Genomic DNA, 17,575 nt, shown 5'->3' on the forward strand with positions numbered 1-17,575 from the left:
TTTTTGGCATAAAGGATTTTTTTTTTAATTTTGACTCATACAATGTATTATTGGCTATCAATACAAATATACCCCAGAGACTCAAGATGGCTTCTGTAGTAAAGAGTCAAAAATATTATTTGACGCTCTAAAAACATTTTATGGTTGTTGCACAGCTGTGTTGCTTAATTTTGTGGAATTGTTTTTTTTTTTAAGATTCTTTGATGAATATAAAGATCAAAAGAACACCATAATCTTATAAATCTTATTGTTTTATCTGCATATATGTATATATATATATATATATATATATATATATATATATATATATATATATATATATATATATATATATATATATATATATATATATATATATATCTTTCAAGACACTTTTGTGTGCTTATATTAAGGCATTTTTAAACAGATGAATAGCTTCGAAAGAAAACAACGCAGGTGGTTTGATTGCTCTTGTTTAATCTTTAAATCTAAAAAAAATAAGAGCTTAATTTACCATTTTTAAAGCACTAGCAAAAAGTAAAACATCACAGTGGAAAGAAAATATTTACAATCAATACTCATTGGTGCCACTCAGTACAGTTCTAAGGGGTGTGTGTGTGTGTGTGTGTGTGTGTGTCTTTATGGTTTTGGTAATAAGACGTTAAATCAGATATACAAACGTCACACAGACATCAGTCATGTCACTTCTAACTTTGAAATCTGCTTGTGTGTGTGTGTGTGTGTGTGTGTGTGTCACTTCTTGGAGGGAACTCCATCAGAGTAGTCCTCCAATACTCCATTCAGATGATCATTATGAGTCTTATAGCGTCTCTTTCTCTGCGTTCCAGGTTTCTTCCTCTTCTGCAAGGGCGCCTGCAAGAGCCAATCACAAATCACATCAACTGCTCGCTCCAACACAAATATGCATGAACCAGCCAATCCGGGTAGAGCGTTTCTCTGCATGTAAATGTGTATCTGTATGTGTGTGTGTGAGACACAGAACACACTATTTTCTTTGGTCCCGTCTCCTGCATGGATGAGATGCCCTGTTTCTTCAGGTACTCTTCAATCTTTTCCTCATCGATGGAATCAACAGGAACGCTGCGCCACAGCTTCTGGAACTCTGGAGAAGAACGACACTGGCGTTAAAATAGAGACGCTCCTCCTGCATTACTGTATAATCAATTACTGTAACCAACAATGCTGCATCGGGTCAATATCAATCACCGGTCAGTGTTAATGATCGTCACACACCTTCATCAACATCAAACTGACAGTGTTTGTCATTGTAGAAAAGAACCTTCTTCTTATCTGGCCTGGTCACAAATATAATCTGATCCCCAAGCGCCTGAACAAAATAAAACACAATTAAGGATTTCAAACCTAAAAAAAAAAGTTAATTTGATTCTTTCCTACTGAGAACAACACATTAAATACATAATGTTTAATTATTTCTATATATATAAATATTACACGCAAATTAGGTGCTAAAAGGAGCATTTGAAAATCTTATGGAAGATAAAATCTCAGTGCATCTGTTTACTGGTCTTTACGTTTCTGTGTAGCTCCTGCTTTAGATGTACTGTTTTTTTTTTTTTTACAAAAATGTAAATATATACACAGTATGATGGTATATTACTTTAATAGCCTTGGCTGCGTTGGGCAGACCCTCTTCCACGTCGTCGAGTAACACTCCTCCTATTCCCAGCTGATCGTGTTTGTCCAGCAGTCTTAGCAGAGCTTTCTTATCCTTCAGATGAAACTTGGGTTTAAAGGCATATTTCCCTTCCCTCACATCAATTTTAGGATTACTTGCTAATGCCTGGAGGGAACGAGGGAGAAAGAGGTTAGATTTCCCTTTTTGCTGAATGTGTGTGTGTGGGTGTGTGAATATACATTGCTTTGATTGGTCAATGATGGCATTCTGTGCTCAAAACTAATTTTAATGTGAAGAAGAATAAATGGCGCTTCATCAAAGCCCCGTTCAAGGAAAGTTTGTTCACTAGGTGGCCATATTTGCAACACCTATTTCCAAGACCAAGTCCTATCTAAACGAATCCTGGGGGAATCCTGAAATCTCAAAAGCTGTTTTCTGTACTCGCAATTTAATTACATAGTTAAAATCAGCACCAAAATCTGAAATGAACTGCCAATGAATGCACAGACAGGAAAGAAGGTTGTTTTTCAGTCTAGACCAGCCAATGCACATGTGCAGTGATGTAATGACTTAACCAATCAGCGATTGGCTCTTTCATTTAGAAGGCGGGCCATATTGCACATTGCAGTTTCTAAGTAACAGGAGTGAACGGTCTTGGTAGATCTATAGTCTTTGAGCATATGTAAATCAAATAAGAATTGTTCCTACCATCCTAAAAATTCACGTACCTCTTTCATGCAAAGCATATTTTTACAGATTTACAGCTGCAAGGACAGGCAACATGCATTGCAATATAAACGCAAACAATCCATGCAATTATTAGTGAACCAATGGCTTTCTCTCATGCTGAGACACACACACACACACCTCGCTCATGAGCCACTGCTTCTGCTTCATGCCAATGTCCAGCAGCTTGGTCTCGTCCAGAATTTCCTCCAGAGTCAGATGATGAGTATCACCTCTCTGGTGCCTCGTCTGGGAAAGAAAGACAAAGAGATGTAAAAAGAGCGTTTAAATTTGCCAAATTTGTGGATTAACAGCCTGACATGTCAGAGAAAGGACATCATTTCACTGGAGAACTGTCATGGCTAACACACACACACACACACACAAAAGACTGACACACTGTTTCCAACAATATGAAACAACTGTAAAATAACTCTGATGATGCATATCAGTCACATTAGTGTGAAATTTCACAACTGTTGTTAAGGGAGTAAACTATGTTTTACTCCTCTTTGTCTGTTTTTCCAAGCACACAACATAATAACCTTCACAAGCAATCAGAACAAATCTTCTTTTTAGATCACAATATTGGCACAGATATGAGACTGGCAATAGACGCGCTGAGATTGGAAGACATTTTCCATGGCACTGGATGGAGGCAGCATGTGTTTAATGACAGTGTGCATTGCTCAGCTCATCATCATTTCATTCCCATGGAGATTTGATTTTGAATAGCATTCTGAATAGTAGAAAAGCTTTCCACTCAATGATCAGTCTGTGATGTATACTAAAGTGAGATGGATCGTGGAAATGATAGAAAATGTGTGTGAATTTTGGTATTACCTTCATGTAGTTGACAATTCGGGCCAAAACTCCAAATTTGTATCCTGAGCTCCCAGAAAGTGCTTTGAGATTGAAAGAGCCATTGCTGGGATCTGAACGGTGAGAAGATAAGAAACTATAATAAGTGTCTTAATGCAGAACTACTGTAACCAGTCCTTTCAGACGACAATGAACACACACAGTTTTCAATCACAAAGTTATATTCCATTCCATTTACACTCTTTCAGCTGTCAACAGACACTTTCTAAATAAAGAGACATGTCAAAAACCAAGAGTGAAATGAAAAAGCAAAACAAAAAGGTCTATTCTGACGATGTGCAAAGTGAAAAATCACTCCGGCCATTCAGATGCAACCAATTTCCCAACACTTTCTCTAATGCAAAGAAAAACCTCTGACAAAAACTGATTTTATCTGCACGACAGCAAAATAGCCTTCTATTCTATTCTGAATGATAAAAATGTTTAATGATAAAAATGTTGAAAAATTTCTGGTAAGCACAGTAAATATATAATCATTCATTTCAGCTTGTTTGTTATTGCTTTGGATTTTATATCTCAGAGACAATATGATATCAAAAGCTGGCATTTATTTATGTGTTTTTAATAGTCGTTAGCAAATGTAAATTGATCACATCTTTTGCATATCGTCTTATTGTGCAATACAATGCTTATTCGATTCAAACGGTTGGTTATATTTTATGCTTAAATCAAATTATTCTTGTGTCTGTATTTTTAAGGATATGCTTTGTGTGAGTGATCTGGCATGGAATTTTTTTAAGGGAATCAAAAAAATTATTATCTTACTTTATTAAATAGAATTTCGATTTTTTTGTGTGAAAATTATACATTTAATCCCCAGTGTAAACAAGCCAGTGAACAATATAGAACTATAACAAAAGTTACATAAACAGTGAATAACTGTACAAGGCGAATGTGTGTGTAAACAAAGCATAAAAAGATACTTTAGATATTAAAACGCTGACTTGTTAGGTGATGTTTTTTCTTTAAAATCATATGATTTCCTATGAATTCAATAGGATGCATGGGAATACTAGGGAACATCAATATAGCGGAGCAGTGGCTTCACTTTTAAGATGTCATGAGCAATCCAGTTCTATTAGTCTAGAAATCTATTATTTGTCACATCCTGTCCTCAGAGATACCTTCATTTGATAAATTTTTAAAGGATGCATAGATGCATGCATCTTTGATATCCTATGCTTTTTGATTTTGATTTCTAAACCAAGCAACTTTATAAAAAGATAAACGTGGCCAATTTGGGAAATTAAAACAATTAAATAAATTTGACATTCCTCATGCAAAAAACGGACATTAATCCCAAAGCAAAACTGGACAATGATTTTTTGATTGTCTGTGCTCATCCCGTTTTCTCCACATCAAGCCCCTTGTAAGAAACCGTGGTGAAAATAATAATTTCCTCAGTGCATGTCTCTCTAGCATCACACCCTCTTCCTCCTCCACACCGTGCTCTCAAACCCTTGCAACTGGAGCACAGCCAGTCTCAGCCGCATCTTGGCACCGACTCATGAATGATTCATCATGTGGGCGGGACTTAACGCTGAGAGCAGATGCGTCACAGTAGGTTGGATGGTTGATGCTTTGAATGACAGGACCGCCAGCCAATGGCGTCGAAGCAGAGACTCGGACCAGCCAGTGCAATACATGATTCCTGGTTAGGGTGGAGCAGGGAGAGAGAGAGAGAGAGCAGCAAGAAAGACAAAACACAGACGAGGAAGAGGCTGCTCCATCACCCCGCATCCAGACACCCACACCCAGGTACGTCCTGCTTTTATACAACACAACACAATGCAACTGATTCTATACTCGGACTAAAACATCACCATCACATCATCCATCTTCAATGGATTTTTTAAATAATGGACTCTTTATATTCAGTATATACACATGACGAAGGTGTGCAACTATAACTAAAATGTGACATGCACAAATGTGTCACAAACATATAAAAGGTAATCAAAACATCAGATCTTGATCGGACGTGTATCGGACGTGGATCCAGACAGATGAAGCTGACGGTGTATTTCTTGATCATAACCACCAGAGAGCATCAGACTGATTGCGTACTGAATATCTAACAAGAAAATCTCATTCTCTATCATCTGTAAGTCTCAAAAGGAGGCTAACATTAGAAAAGGGGCTTGAAAGAAATGGACAAGCAGAAGCCATCTGTCATTTTCAGATGGGACTTATGAAAATAAAATAAAAACTGAATAACTGAATGGGAAAGGAGGTTTATATCTCTCTGGAGATGGAGGAGCGGTCTTCTAAGTCATGGTTGAATCGAAAGTGAAGCTGTATTCCTGCAGAAGCGTGACGTGTGAGAAATGCTTTCGCGTGGCTCATGTTACACTTAACCTAATTACATCCAAGACTGGATTCCTAATGTGCACAGATCCCACTTTGATGACGTTATTCAGAAAAACTTTTGATTGCTCATTAGAATGAATTTCAAACACCATATACAAATTATCTGAAAAATGCTGTAAACGAAACTTTCACTCTGGTCTAAACTTACACAACATACGCAATGTCCACTCAAGCAAACTAGGTCAGCTGATTCATCTCGATTCATTTGTCCTACATAACATGTAAGATTAGGAGTCGCCAATACCCAAAAAAGGTGCATTGAAAATAGTATGCTAAAGCTGCCTGGATGGTATAATACAGTAGTAGATTTACAAAGCTTTATGTTTTTATCTCTGCGTTTTAGGCTAATGTGTAAGTGTTTGGCAAGGAATATTTGACACTATACTACCATTCAAAAGTCTGGGGTCAGTAAGATTATCATCATTTACATTTTTTTAAAGAGTATTTTCCGAACTATAAGTTTTACTATAACTTATTTTATCATAGTTTGGCTAGTCCTGTGACTTATAGTCAGGTGCGACTTATTTATCAAAATTAATGTGACATGAACCAAGAGAAATGAACTAAGAGAAAAACATTATGGTCTCCAGCCGCGAGAGGGCGCTCTGTGCTGCTCAGTACTCCTGGAGCCTAGACTGAAAACATATAGTGGCTGGAGACGGTAACGTTTTCTCTTGGTTCTTGGTTCTAAATAAATGCAACTTATAGTCCAGTGCGACTTATATATGTTTTTTCCTCAACATGATGTATTTTTGGACTGATGCGACTTATACTCCGAAAAATACGGTACTGCTTCTATTTGACAAGGGTGCATTAAATGGATCAAACTGACAGTAACGACTTAAATTCTTCCAAAAAAATCAATTTCAACCATTTCAATTAAATGCTGTTCTTTTGAAACTTTCTATGCATCACAGAATCTTGCATTATGGTTTCCACAAAATTGAGAAATTGAGTGCCAAATCATATCAGAATTATTTTTTTAAAGGATCATGTGACACTGAAGCCTGCAGTAATGATACTGAAAATTCACAGGAATAAATTTACATTTTTGTAAAATATATATATATATATATATATATATATATATATATATATATATATATATATATATATATATATATATATATTATCAAATGGCTATAATATTTACTGGTCTTACTGTTTTTATCTTTTTTATTAAATAAATGCAAACTTCATATCTTACCAACGAGAATGTATTTTTTTTAAATGCATGAACCTAAGAGCAACCAATACTGAATGAAAAGAATTAGTCTTTTTTTTTGCATTACCACAAACAGTAGATGCAATTTTATGATTTGACAGTATGTCCCAATAATTACTTACTTGCACCTTTGCACTGCAAATCTGTTTTTTTTTTTTTTTTTTCATAAAACGTATGGGTTGCCTAAAGCAACTAATCAACTTTAAGTAATTCCTAAGTAATTATTCTGATTTTGGGTTTATCTGTTCCCAATAAAAGGAGTTAAGATGAGGTGTGGACAAAGATGTATCAAACTAGAGTTGAGCTCTCTTTGACTTAACATCTGTTGCAAACCCTGCACTTACCGTATGATGAAAGATACTCAAGAACAGTGGGTTGCAATGTCTGGCTGACAGCTAAAGCACTGTATGAAATAATGAATGTGCGTTTCCCATCAACACCAAAAACACACAAAGTAGTGTGTAGAAATTGTTATTCAATCTGTCAATCACCCTGCCACCAGCTAGCTCTTCTTCCATCTTCCTCCTCAATAACTGACTGTATTCATCGGTCTCTCTGCAGTATGAACATGTCCAGCAGTTCTGCTCTGATCCAGCAGATCTATCCCTTTCACGATGGCTGGAACATCGCCTGCTTCATCATCCTGCTCCTCTTCATCCTCACCATCCTCTCCCTCGCCACGCTGGCGTTCCTCTATGAGCTGCTGGACTGCGGATGCTTCACCAAAACCAAAACCGTTCGAGACATGCGCCGCCAGCAGGACGAGGTGGTCTAGTTATAACCATGGATTTGGACCGAGCTCTTCACCAGATTGGAGGGCCGTAAAACACACACCAGACACATACAGAGACAGAAGCGCTCTACTCTCACTAGCTCCAACAGCAATACACTGCACAGGTGTCTCCATGGCTTCAAATCTTAGATGAGATTTACACCAGAACGAGGGAAATCTAGCTTGTATGTGCACCTCATTGTCTCCTCTTCAGTATTCAAGTAGTATTCTGTGATGATCATGATATAAACCTGTAGAATTTTTTGTTGAGATGAATCTTTCCCTTTGTGTGGGATGACAAAGTCTACATGTCTGTATTATAGAATTAATAAGTTACGTACAATATGATTCGACAACTTCAAGCAAATACCACACAGTATATTTGGAATAAAAGGAAGGTTTGTATGCGTGTTTACATTCATTTTTAGGTCCGATTTAATATGTGAGTAATTGTTATGTATAACTAAATGCACTAAATGTCAATTATTGCATCTTTGCAATGCCTTAAAAATGTGTATTTAAAATAATATAATAAAAATCACACGAACACAAGAAATGTGTAGTTCCCGTAAGGGTCACGGAAGATATCATCATCTGCTGAAAATAAATTTAAATCTGTCTACATGCTCAAAAACGTGCAGAAACAGGTAAACTTTGCTTTTCTGTGCCTTGCTGACACCAGGCCTGTCACAATAACAACTTATTGTTGAGCGATATATTGCCCCAGAAATAATTGCGATAATCAATATTACTGTCATTTTAAAGAACATTTTATACCACAGAATATAAAATCTTAATGTAACGGCATAAAACGACAAAAAAAATATTTTTGAGAATTTTTAGATCGTGGAAATTAAGTATCCAATTAGTAGATACCTTAAAAACCTTAATAAATAGTAAATAACCTTTTTTTTTTTAACAAAAACGACAAGCTGCAAAAGACACAGGCACAAGTGAGATGTACAAAACATGGTGGCATGAATAATTAATTTAAAAATTAAGTAAATAATTAAGTACATATATATTGCACAATATATGTACATATATTGTGCAATAAGTCGATATATTGATTATTGCGACAGGCCTAGGTGACACTCCACAAAAAATACAAATAAATAAATAAAAATTATAAATTATTCAAAATTCTAAATAAATTTAATAAATACATAAACAAATAGATTAATAATAATGAATACGTTAATAAACTAATAAATTAATTAATTAGTAAATAAATAATAAATTCTTATACAGATAAATACATTATTAAATAGATAAATAGATGAATAAATAATGAATGAATAAATAATTACTAAATACATAAATTAATGATTTATAAATAAATAAATATATATATCTCCTGGTTTTACATGTTAGGCTCACTGACATAAATTTAAGAATCCTCAATATCATTCTAGTCACTGACACTAGTTTTACTCAAGACAGTAAAGATGGAGCTGATATAAAGATGCTTTTTTTTTTTTTAGAAAAGCGTTTCGGCAAATCAGACTGCAATGAACCAGGCTGACAAAAACACCAAAGTCACTCGTTACTTTCAGCTTCTTTTTATGTTGAGGATTGGTAATGTTCAAGCATCTCCCAAAACAAACAAAAAAAATACAATGGTTTAGATACGCCAAGGCCATTAAAATAATGTTAAATCATCAGTACAATAAGTATGATATAGAAGAAATCTACATAGACTACCATTCAAAAGTGTGGGGTTGTACGTTGTTTTAAATGTTTTTGAAAGAAGATTCTCTTATGTTAAAATGTAATGTGTTCCTGTGAATTTAAGCATCATTCCTCCAGTCTTCAGTGTCACGTGATCTTCAGAAACCATTCTAATATGCTGATTTATTAGTTTTTCTGCTTCATATTTGTGTGGAAACCATGATTTTTTTCCTTCTTCCGAGTTCTTTGATGAAAATAAAGCTCGAAAGACTCTGACCTGTGCTGTTTTTGGAGGAGGATGACGTCTCTTTGTCAGGTCTGCTCTTCTTCTTCTTGGAGGATCGAGAGGCATCAGATGTCACTGGTCTCTTCTCTACAGCGGGATTGGACAGCGCTCTCTTTTTAAAGAGCTCTCGCTCTCTCAACAGAGCTTTATCCATCCTACACACATACAATACAGTCATCATTGCATCCAACACTGTTTATACATGCATATCAACTAACTTATTCGTTTCCATCAATGACATTATAAATAAGGCTAGCAATTAGATCAGAACTGTAGTTAAATACACAAATGTTATAACAGGTTGGTGCAAGCCAAAACTATGAATAAGAGAAATAAATCAGTGCACTTTAAACTATAAAATATAAGCTGGAAATAGAACCATAACATCTGATGAGATAATATACTCTATTAGTCAAAGGTTTGGACGCAATTATTTATTTTACCAATAATATTAGGAATAACAGTAAAGCTGTAATCATAATCAGCTAGTTCCAATAACTTGGATGCACTGGCTGCTTTTCATTTGATTTCTGGCCCAACAAAGTTCATTTATTCAAAAACAAACACTTTTTAGGTTCGTAACGGAATTTGTTATTTAAACCTCTAAACTGTCACTCACATTTTTGAACTTAGACTTAAAAAAAAATCTAAATCTAACCAAAATTTTTATAATTCATGACTGAAAAATATTTTTTATATAATTTTTATGTACCATTTTCATGGTAATGCAATGTTTGTTTTAAAAACGGGCTTCAAAGGATGAATTTTGAGATTTAAAGTTTTGAAGTGATGTATCATTTCTGATGATTTCTAAAGTGTGATTGACAAAGGTCAGACAAAGGGTTTTTGATGTGCACTCTTGCCATAAATTAATCTATTACTTTTCATACATAATTTTTAACAAAAACAATTGGTAAAATATCTATTTAGGAGTCTTAGACCTTTCCAACGATATATAGTTTGTCATAATTAGATTAGGATTTAAGTGTAATATATTGTAGTAAACGTAGGCGTCACACTGAGGGGCCGTTTGGCAGTTAACAGGTTAATTTACAGAAATAGATGGAAGTTTATCCATATCCAAAATACAGAGATAAATCACTTGTTTACAGTCAGCACCGAGTGGATATTAAATGTCTAACAAAGGACGTTTAAATCACAATAACACAAATCATACAAAAACACATCCACAATTTAATGAAGAAAAGTTCTGAGCGTTACCTGAAAACCTCACAGGCTTCTCTCTCAGAGAGAAACAGCTCAGCTAAAGCTTAAATATCATTTTCAACCATTATATGCTGTCGATTTAGGGATGAAGCCAAGTGAGAAACTTTGTGAAAACACAGGGTCCTAGCGAATAGCGATGCTACACAACAACATGAACTTCCTGCGGAAGAGCGGCGTTCTTCTTTTAAGGTTGTTTTTAATAGTGATTTGAAAAGACGTCCTTCGCCACCTGCTGGTCAAAAAGAGTATTATAAATGTGGCGCTGTACGGATTTACATTCACTGGACTTGGTAAAATATTTTCAAACATTAAACTGGAAATTTTTTTTTTTATTGTTTTACCCGTTTATACAAACATTTTAGAATGCTTGAACAACCAAGACTATTAAAATTCGGATTGCTCCTCTCCTCTTTACCTGTAGGAGGCGCACGTGCGGATTTTCTTGCATAACTCGATCTCGTGTGCTTCTGAAGGCAGGAATAGCATGGCAGCTACTGAAGCCCACAGAGTGCTTGTTTACGGAGGAAAGGGGGCTCTAGGATCTGCATGTGTGCAGTACTTCAGAGCTAAAAACTGGGTAAGTTGTCTTAACCCAAAAGACAGCTCATGTCATTAAAAATAAATAGCTCTTTAGTTTGTTAATCAGACATGTGTTTTAGTGATGCTGTTGTTAATTATTAATTCATATGTCACAGTTACCATACATTTCTTGTGGCCTGTCATACACTGTGTAAATAAGGTGGATCATGTTATTTCAGCTGTGTGTTTTGACATTTACAGTGGGTTGCCTCTATAGATCTCAATGCCAATGAAGAAGCCAATGCCAATGTTACAGTTAAGATGACTGAATCCTTCACTGAGCAAGCCAACCAGGTTAAAAATGACTTTTTATGACTGAAGATTATGAAGTATGTTTAACTAACAATATTTATTTTAATTGTGCATTTGCATTTATTTTAAAAACTAGGAATGGTTGTCAGCAGACGCTATTGCCATCTTTATGAAATCGCCAAATATTTACATCTCTGTCTTTCTTTTTTTATTCAGGTGACAGCTGATGTGGGTGAGCTGTTGGGTGAAGATAAGGTTGATGCCATCTTGTGTGTGGCAGGAGGTTGGGCAGGAGGCAGTGCCAAGGCCAAAAGTTAGTACATGCACACACAGAAGCAATGCATATCCTATTCACAACCTTTCTGACTCAAAGACCTTCCACTATCAAAGGCCATCTATATAATATAGAATATAATGTGCATATATGTTCTTCCAGAAGTTTGAAGAACTTTTATTCAATAAAAAATATTTATAATTAAACATTTATTAATATTAAAATTAATTATATTAGTGATAAAATAAAAATAATATTAAACGGATAGTTCACCTAAAAATAAAAATTAATTACCCTGTCATTTACATTTAAAATGGTAATTTTAGAAGGCCTTTATTCAACTCACAGAGCACTTTTTATGATGGATGCACTTTTTTGGCCTTCAAAATCTCAACAGCCATTCACTTCTATAATAAAGCTTGGGAAAGCCAGGATATTTTTAAATATAACTCTTATTGTGTTCGTCTGGAAGAATAAAATCATATTTACCTAGGATGGCTTGAGGGTGAGTAAATCATGGAGTAAATTTCACCTTTAAATCATGCCACTAATTTTTGCTAAAGCCTTCTTGTCGAAAACCTCTGATTTATGAAACACCAAATCTTGACTCCAGAACATTGTCACATTTTAAATCTAAATGCAAAATGCATACTCTAAACAAACACATTCACTGGCTATGCAAGTTGAATTTTTATTTGCCATTGCTTTCTGAAATGTTGCATTCTAAGTATTATCACAAGGGGGCGCTATCTTCAAAATCTGAATATGTCCTTAAGTCCTAAGTTATTATATTAGTTTCTATTGAGTATGAATGTATTCTGTGCACCTCAGCTCTGTATAAGAATGCCGATCTGATGTGGAAGCAGAGTGTGTGGACCTCCACGATTTGCAGTCACCTAGCAGCCAAACACCTGAGAGAGGGGGGGCTGCTCACACTGGCAGGGGCTAAAGCAGCACTGGGTCCAACAGCAGGTATGCATGCTTATATTTACTGCAGGACATTTAGAGCAGGTTTAATACAAAGTGCGTGTATACATGCATGTGTGTTTTTATGTGTATAGAAGTGTTCTTTCTCATTGGCACTGTAGGATGCATTGGTTATGGCATGGCGAAGGCAGCGGTTCATCAGTTGTGTCAGAGCCTGAGCACACCTAATGGTGGTCTTCCTCCAGGATCTACTGCAGTTGCAATACTTCCGTAAGGAATGACGATATAGAAACTCATTTTCATCCATGCATATATTTTTGTTTTTAAAGCCAACTGATAATTACTTCTTTTAGAGTGACTTTGGATACACCCATGAATAGAAAGTCCATGCCGGATGGTGATGTCACTTCCTGGACACCGCTGGAGTACATATCAGAGTGAGTACGCGTGTTTGGGAGCATCTTTAGTATGTGGTGTGTGTGATCTAAACCGTGATCTGTTTTGTGTATTCTAGGCTGTTCTATAAGTGGACTTCGGGAGAGAACAGACCTCCTTCAGGTACTCTGATGCAGCTGGTTACTGCAGACGGAAAAACGGAGGCTACACCGGTGTCATGATTAATATCATTTTTCACAATCCTTCAAATCATGCCTATAACTCACTACTGTCTCTGCATTAGTGATACTTTTTGTCCTATTGCCTTTTTGTTTACATGTAAACATCAACATACTGAAAATTGTAGCTCTTTAAAATAGGATTATTGCATAAAAATGTCTAAGACGATGTTCTGTTAATGTGACGGCAAAAAATAGCAATAAATATGTCCTATTCTGATGCATTTTGATTCTTTTTTTTTCTCTAAATCCTACATCCTTCTATTTCTTACCATAAGGGGGCACTGATGTTTAATTCAATTACAGGTTCTCCTTTGGGTCTTTACAAAAAAATAATCTTTTTTTATATTTTATAAAAAAATATATATATATATATCAAGCTAGAAAAGTGCTTTAACTAAGTGATGCAGTTTTTTTTTTGTGAGGATCGGCAATTCATTTAGGTACTGAACTATTGCCTTATTTTCTCTTTATAAACTTGCTTTTATTGTAACAAAAATATATGGTTTATGAAATGAGTGTTAAATTTCCAGTAATTTTAATGAAATGGAAAAATTATAATAGTTCCTGAGCTACTAGAAAAGAGATGCACTCATTGTTAAAAAAAAAAGTCATTAGACTCATTAAATGCATAATGAGTTAAATTGTAGAAATAATGAAGTAGAATTTTTAAATGGCAACAGTAGAAAATAACAATTTTGTCTTTTTATAATGTTAACATTTTAACACTTAACATGTTAATTTTCTCCTGTTCATGATTGAGAGGAAACCATGACACAACTGAGGTACAGAGAGTATTATTTCACTTTAAAATGCTATTTCAGGAAATAATTGATTGTGTTTTTTAAATTTAGGGTACAGCTTTCTCTGTTAATCTATAGTAAACATTCAGTACATGTTCGGAAGTGCCATTTGATGCTTGAAAAAATCTAAATTCTGTCGTTTACTTCCTGTCATGTTGTTTTGTCTTGCATGGAACACAAAAGGAGATTTCTCAAAATGTTCATGCTGCTCTTTTCTAATAAAAAAATTCATGGTGATCTGTGGGTGATATGCAAGTTCCATTAAAGCAAAAAAAAAAAATAATGCATCAATAGAAAGTCAATCAAATGCAGTTAAAAGTATCGAATGTGAATTGCATTGATGTTGCAACTTAATGTTGAGTGGCCAAATTTCACATTCATCCACTGTCATTGTATAAACAAAAGATTATAAAATTCCTGCCTAACTTCGTATGTGTTCCACAGAGATCATATGAATTTGAAACAACATTAGCAAAAATAGGTCCATTTTTTTCATTTTCATTCCTGCGAATGTAAATAAACTAACGACTGTATGATACGATGCAAAATTGTTGCACGATTGCACCAGTGAGCCTTTTCGAGGTTTATTAATATAATGAGATTCCACATGATGCAACAGCTAAGAACCCTTTCGTAACATTCATGAGCAGGTTTTGTTTTTAGCAGGATTTTCCTGCAGGGCCACACAAAACCTCCCATTCTTCCTCATTCAGTCCTTCTACATTAACATCTGAAGACACTGGAGTCAACACCAGATGATGTTTGCTTGCGAATCTGCTGGATGTGTGCTTCTGAAAGCTATAGATGCATGTACACAATCAGAAAAAGTAGTCAAATGATGCTCTAGTTGGTATTAAGGAGTCTAATGAGTGCCAAGAAAAAAATATGTATTACTTCTTAACATCATCATCATCATCTGTCTTTCTATAAGACACCAGTTGTGAATTAGTTGAATTAGAAGACAATGAACGTATCAAATATGTGACACTTGAGGACTGAAATTAAGAATATATTGGTGATGCATATTTTTTTAATGATTAGTTTCTGCAAATATTAGATGGTGTTTAAAATAAAAACAGCTTGTTAAGAATTACATCATTATTATCAGGCATGGCATACAAAATTGTGCTGTATTTTGTCCAGGAGTCGTTGAATAGGAATAACTAATTTCTAATGCACTGCATGCACTTATTATTTGTATTGTCATTATTTGTAATGAATTTAATTAACTGAGATTTGTGGTGGATTCATAATGTTTCATAATTTCTGAAATTACAGTAGGCTGTGTCATTGCATTGCAGCAGCAGCAATAGAAAATAGGAAAAAGTATTTTCTCTATCTCTGTTTTTTTTCTGGCTTGTTATCAGGCTGGGCAGCCCATAATTTCAAAGCTGAAAGAACGAGGTCACTGAGTTGAGGTTGCTATGACAACGTCAGATCTAAAGAATAGTGATTGGTAGAAGCATACAGCAAGCGAAGCTGAAGTTGTGTTTGTTACTCTTGAGCGGTTGAATGTGTGCTGCTATTCTTTACTCTTCTTTACACCTTTAAAATTTGACTACTAATTGGTTGTAAATAACTCTTGATTATAATTCTTTTGTATGTGATTTGTTTGTAATGTGAGCATTGTTATACAGCAAGTACAGTGTATTTTGTGGACGTCATGCAATTTATGTTGAATCCATATATAAATTAAATTAATTAGAATTCCCTTTTAATTATGTTTTAATTTTTATATAATGTTTTATTTATATATTAATCAAATTTTTTTTTGATGAATCTGGCTGATATCCATGCCTTGTAGAACCTTGAATATGAAAAAATGCACATTTTCTGCTGTCAAATAGAGAAAATAAAGCAGTAATTTCAAAAGAATGCAATGCTATATCACATTATACAATATATATATATGTATATATATCTATATATATATATATATATATATATATATATATATATATATACGTGTATTTAAATATATATATATATATATATATATATATTTGCTTTAATAAAGTACAATGCTGAAAGCAGATATGAAATGTCTAGATATAGTTTGGCATTCAAAAAAACGAAACATTTTTTTTTAAAAATAAGACTAAATTAATTTAAATATATTTAATGGTCATATATTGTACATTTTTGTTTCTCTTATAAAATCTTGTTCTGAAAATCATGTAGATATTTTACTTTAAAGCAAGACAAAAAATTCTTTGAGAATATATATATATATATTTATTTTTTTACAGTGGTGGTATGAATGTTTTCAGTGTGTGGAGTGTCTTTAATGTTCATATCTAGTATGTGTTAGTATGTTTATTGTGTGTGTGTGTGTGTGTGTGCGCGCGTGCCTGTGTGTGTGTGTGTGTGCGTGCGCGCGTGTGCATGTGTGTTTTTGTACTCCCTCCTATATATTGTAGTGTCTGTGGAATATTTTTTGAGAATCTGAGGTTGCATTAATATTTAATCAAATGATTCAACTATAAAATCCATGTGGATCTTTCTTTCTGACTCACTCTGTCTCTATTTTCCCTTCTCTTGATAATCCATATGTATAGATGCATATGTGTGTGTTTGTGGAATGGCATGCATTAATTGCACAATAAAACACACACTCATGCGACTTAGTGAGATTGCTTGTGCAAGGTCAGAGAGGGCCACTTCTGCTCTAAATGAAGAGCAAGATCCTTGGACGTTCATTATAATCTTCATCTAACTGGATTTTAGGTTTATTTACATTTCATAAAATATGTTTTATTTCTCTTTCATTTTTATTTCTTCTTGATGGGGCCCTCACATACACATTTAATTTTCAAATATTTGTGTTTGACACTTTGTTCTTCAACAATTCTTTTACTACACATATTATCTGAATAAATCTGAGTGAAACACTGAATAGAACATTAAAATTAATTTCTTGATATTTCATACAGTTCTTGTTCTTTTGTTTAATGCAAGCAGCATGCAGTCATACAAATCCTGTTCGTAATCATGATTTTAAAATCATGTGGTCCACCAGTTTTTCTCACTCAAATTATGGAATGATTCATCCCACCTGGTGAAAAAGGTTTACTTTAATATATTATAAAAGATGCATAAAATACATTTTTATTTCTGCCATATAATCTTGTTTCCATTTTTCTTGGCGTTTATGTATTTTATGTATCTTATAGTGTTTGCGCTTCTAGTGTATATTATCTTTGATTTTTAAGTTATGCTGTTAATAATTTGATGCAATTTATACATATTTATATATTTTTACTTCTTTTTTTATCTTAATGAGCTTCAGGTTTTCTGGGTAATGGTATTTATTTGCTTTTTATCGTATATA

General features: G+C 34.2%; 3 protein-coding genes across 3 annotated transcripts; 2 read left to right on the plus strand and 1 right to left on the minus strand.

Moving 5' to 3' along the window:
- Positions 1–439: 439 nt before the first annotated feature.
- Positions 440–10,965, minus strand: LOC127957210 (general transcription factor IIE subunit 2). Its single transcript, XM_052555676.1, has 8 exons — positions 10,790–10,965; positions 9,560–9,723; positions 3,206–3,297; positions 2,504–2,611; positions 1,619–1,801; positions 1,234–1,327; positions 987–1,102; positions 440–852 (listed from the first exon to the last, which is right to left on the minus strand). The coding sequence occupies exons 2-8, from the start codon at positions 9,720–9,722 to the stop codon at positions 733–735; spliced, it is 876 nt and encodes a 291-aa protein (XP_052411636.1). The 5' UTR covers position 9,723; positions 10,790–10,965; the 3' UTR covers positions 440–732.
- smim18 (small integral membrane protein 18) lies at positions 4,896–8,016 on the plus strand. Its single transcript, XM_052555893.1, has 2 exons — positions 4,896–5,002; positions 7,401–8,016. The coding sequence occupies exon 2, from the start codon at positions 7,402–7,404 to the stop codon at positions 7,612–7,614; it is 213 nt and encodes a 70-aa protein (XP_052411853.1). The 5' UTR covers positions 4,896–5,002; position 7,401; the 3' UTR covers positions 7,615–8,016.
- A 243-nt stretch (positions 10,966–11,208) lies between the features above and the next one.
- On the plus strand, positions 11,209–13,665 carry qdprb.1 (quinoid dihydropteridine reductase b, tandem duplicate 1). Its single transcript, XM_052555781.1, has 7 exons — positions 11,209–11,372; positions 11,576–11,668; positions 11,843–11,939; positions 12,732–12,872; positions 12,989–13,097; positions 13,181–13,264; positions 13,342–13,665. The coding sequence occupies exons 1-7, from the start codon at positions 11,280–11,282 to the stop codon at positions 13,442–13,444; spliced, it is 720 nt and encodes a 239-aa protein (XP_052411741.1). The 5' UTR covers positions 11,209–11,279; the 3' UTR covers positions 13,445–13,665.
- Positions 13,666–17,575: the final 3,910 nt, after the last annotated feature.

The sequence above is a fragment of the Carassius gibelio genome, chromosome A1 (assembly GCF_023724105.1).
Source record: "Carassius gibelio isolate Cgi1373 ecotype wild population from Czech Republic chromosome A1, carGib1.2-hapl.c, whole genome shotgun sequence".
NCBI lineage: Eukaryota > Metazoa > Chordata > Actinopteri > Cypriniformes > Cyprinidae > Carassius > Carassius gibelio.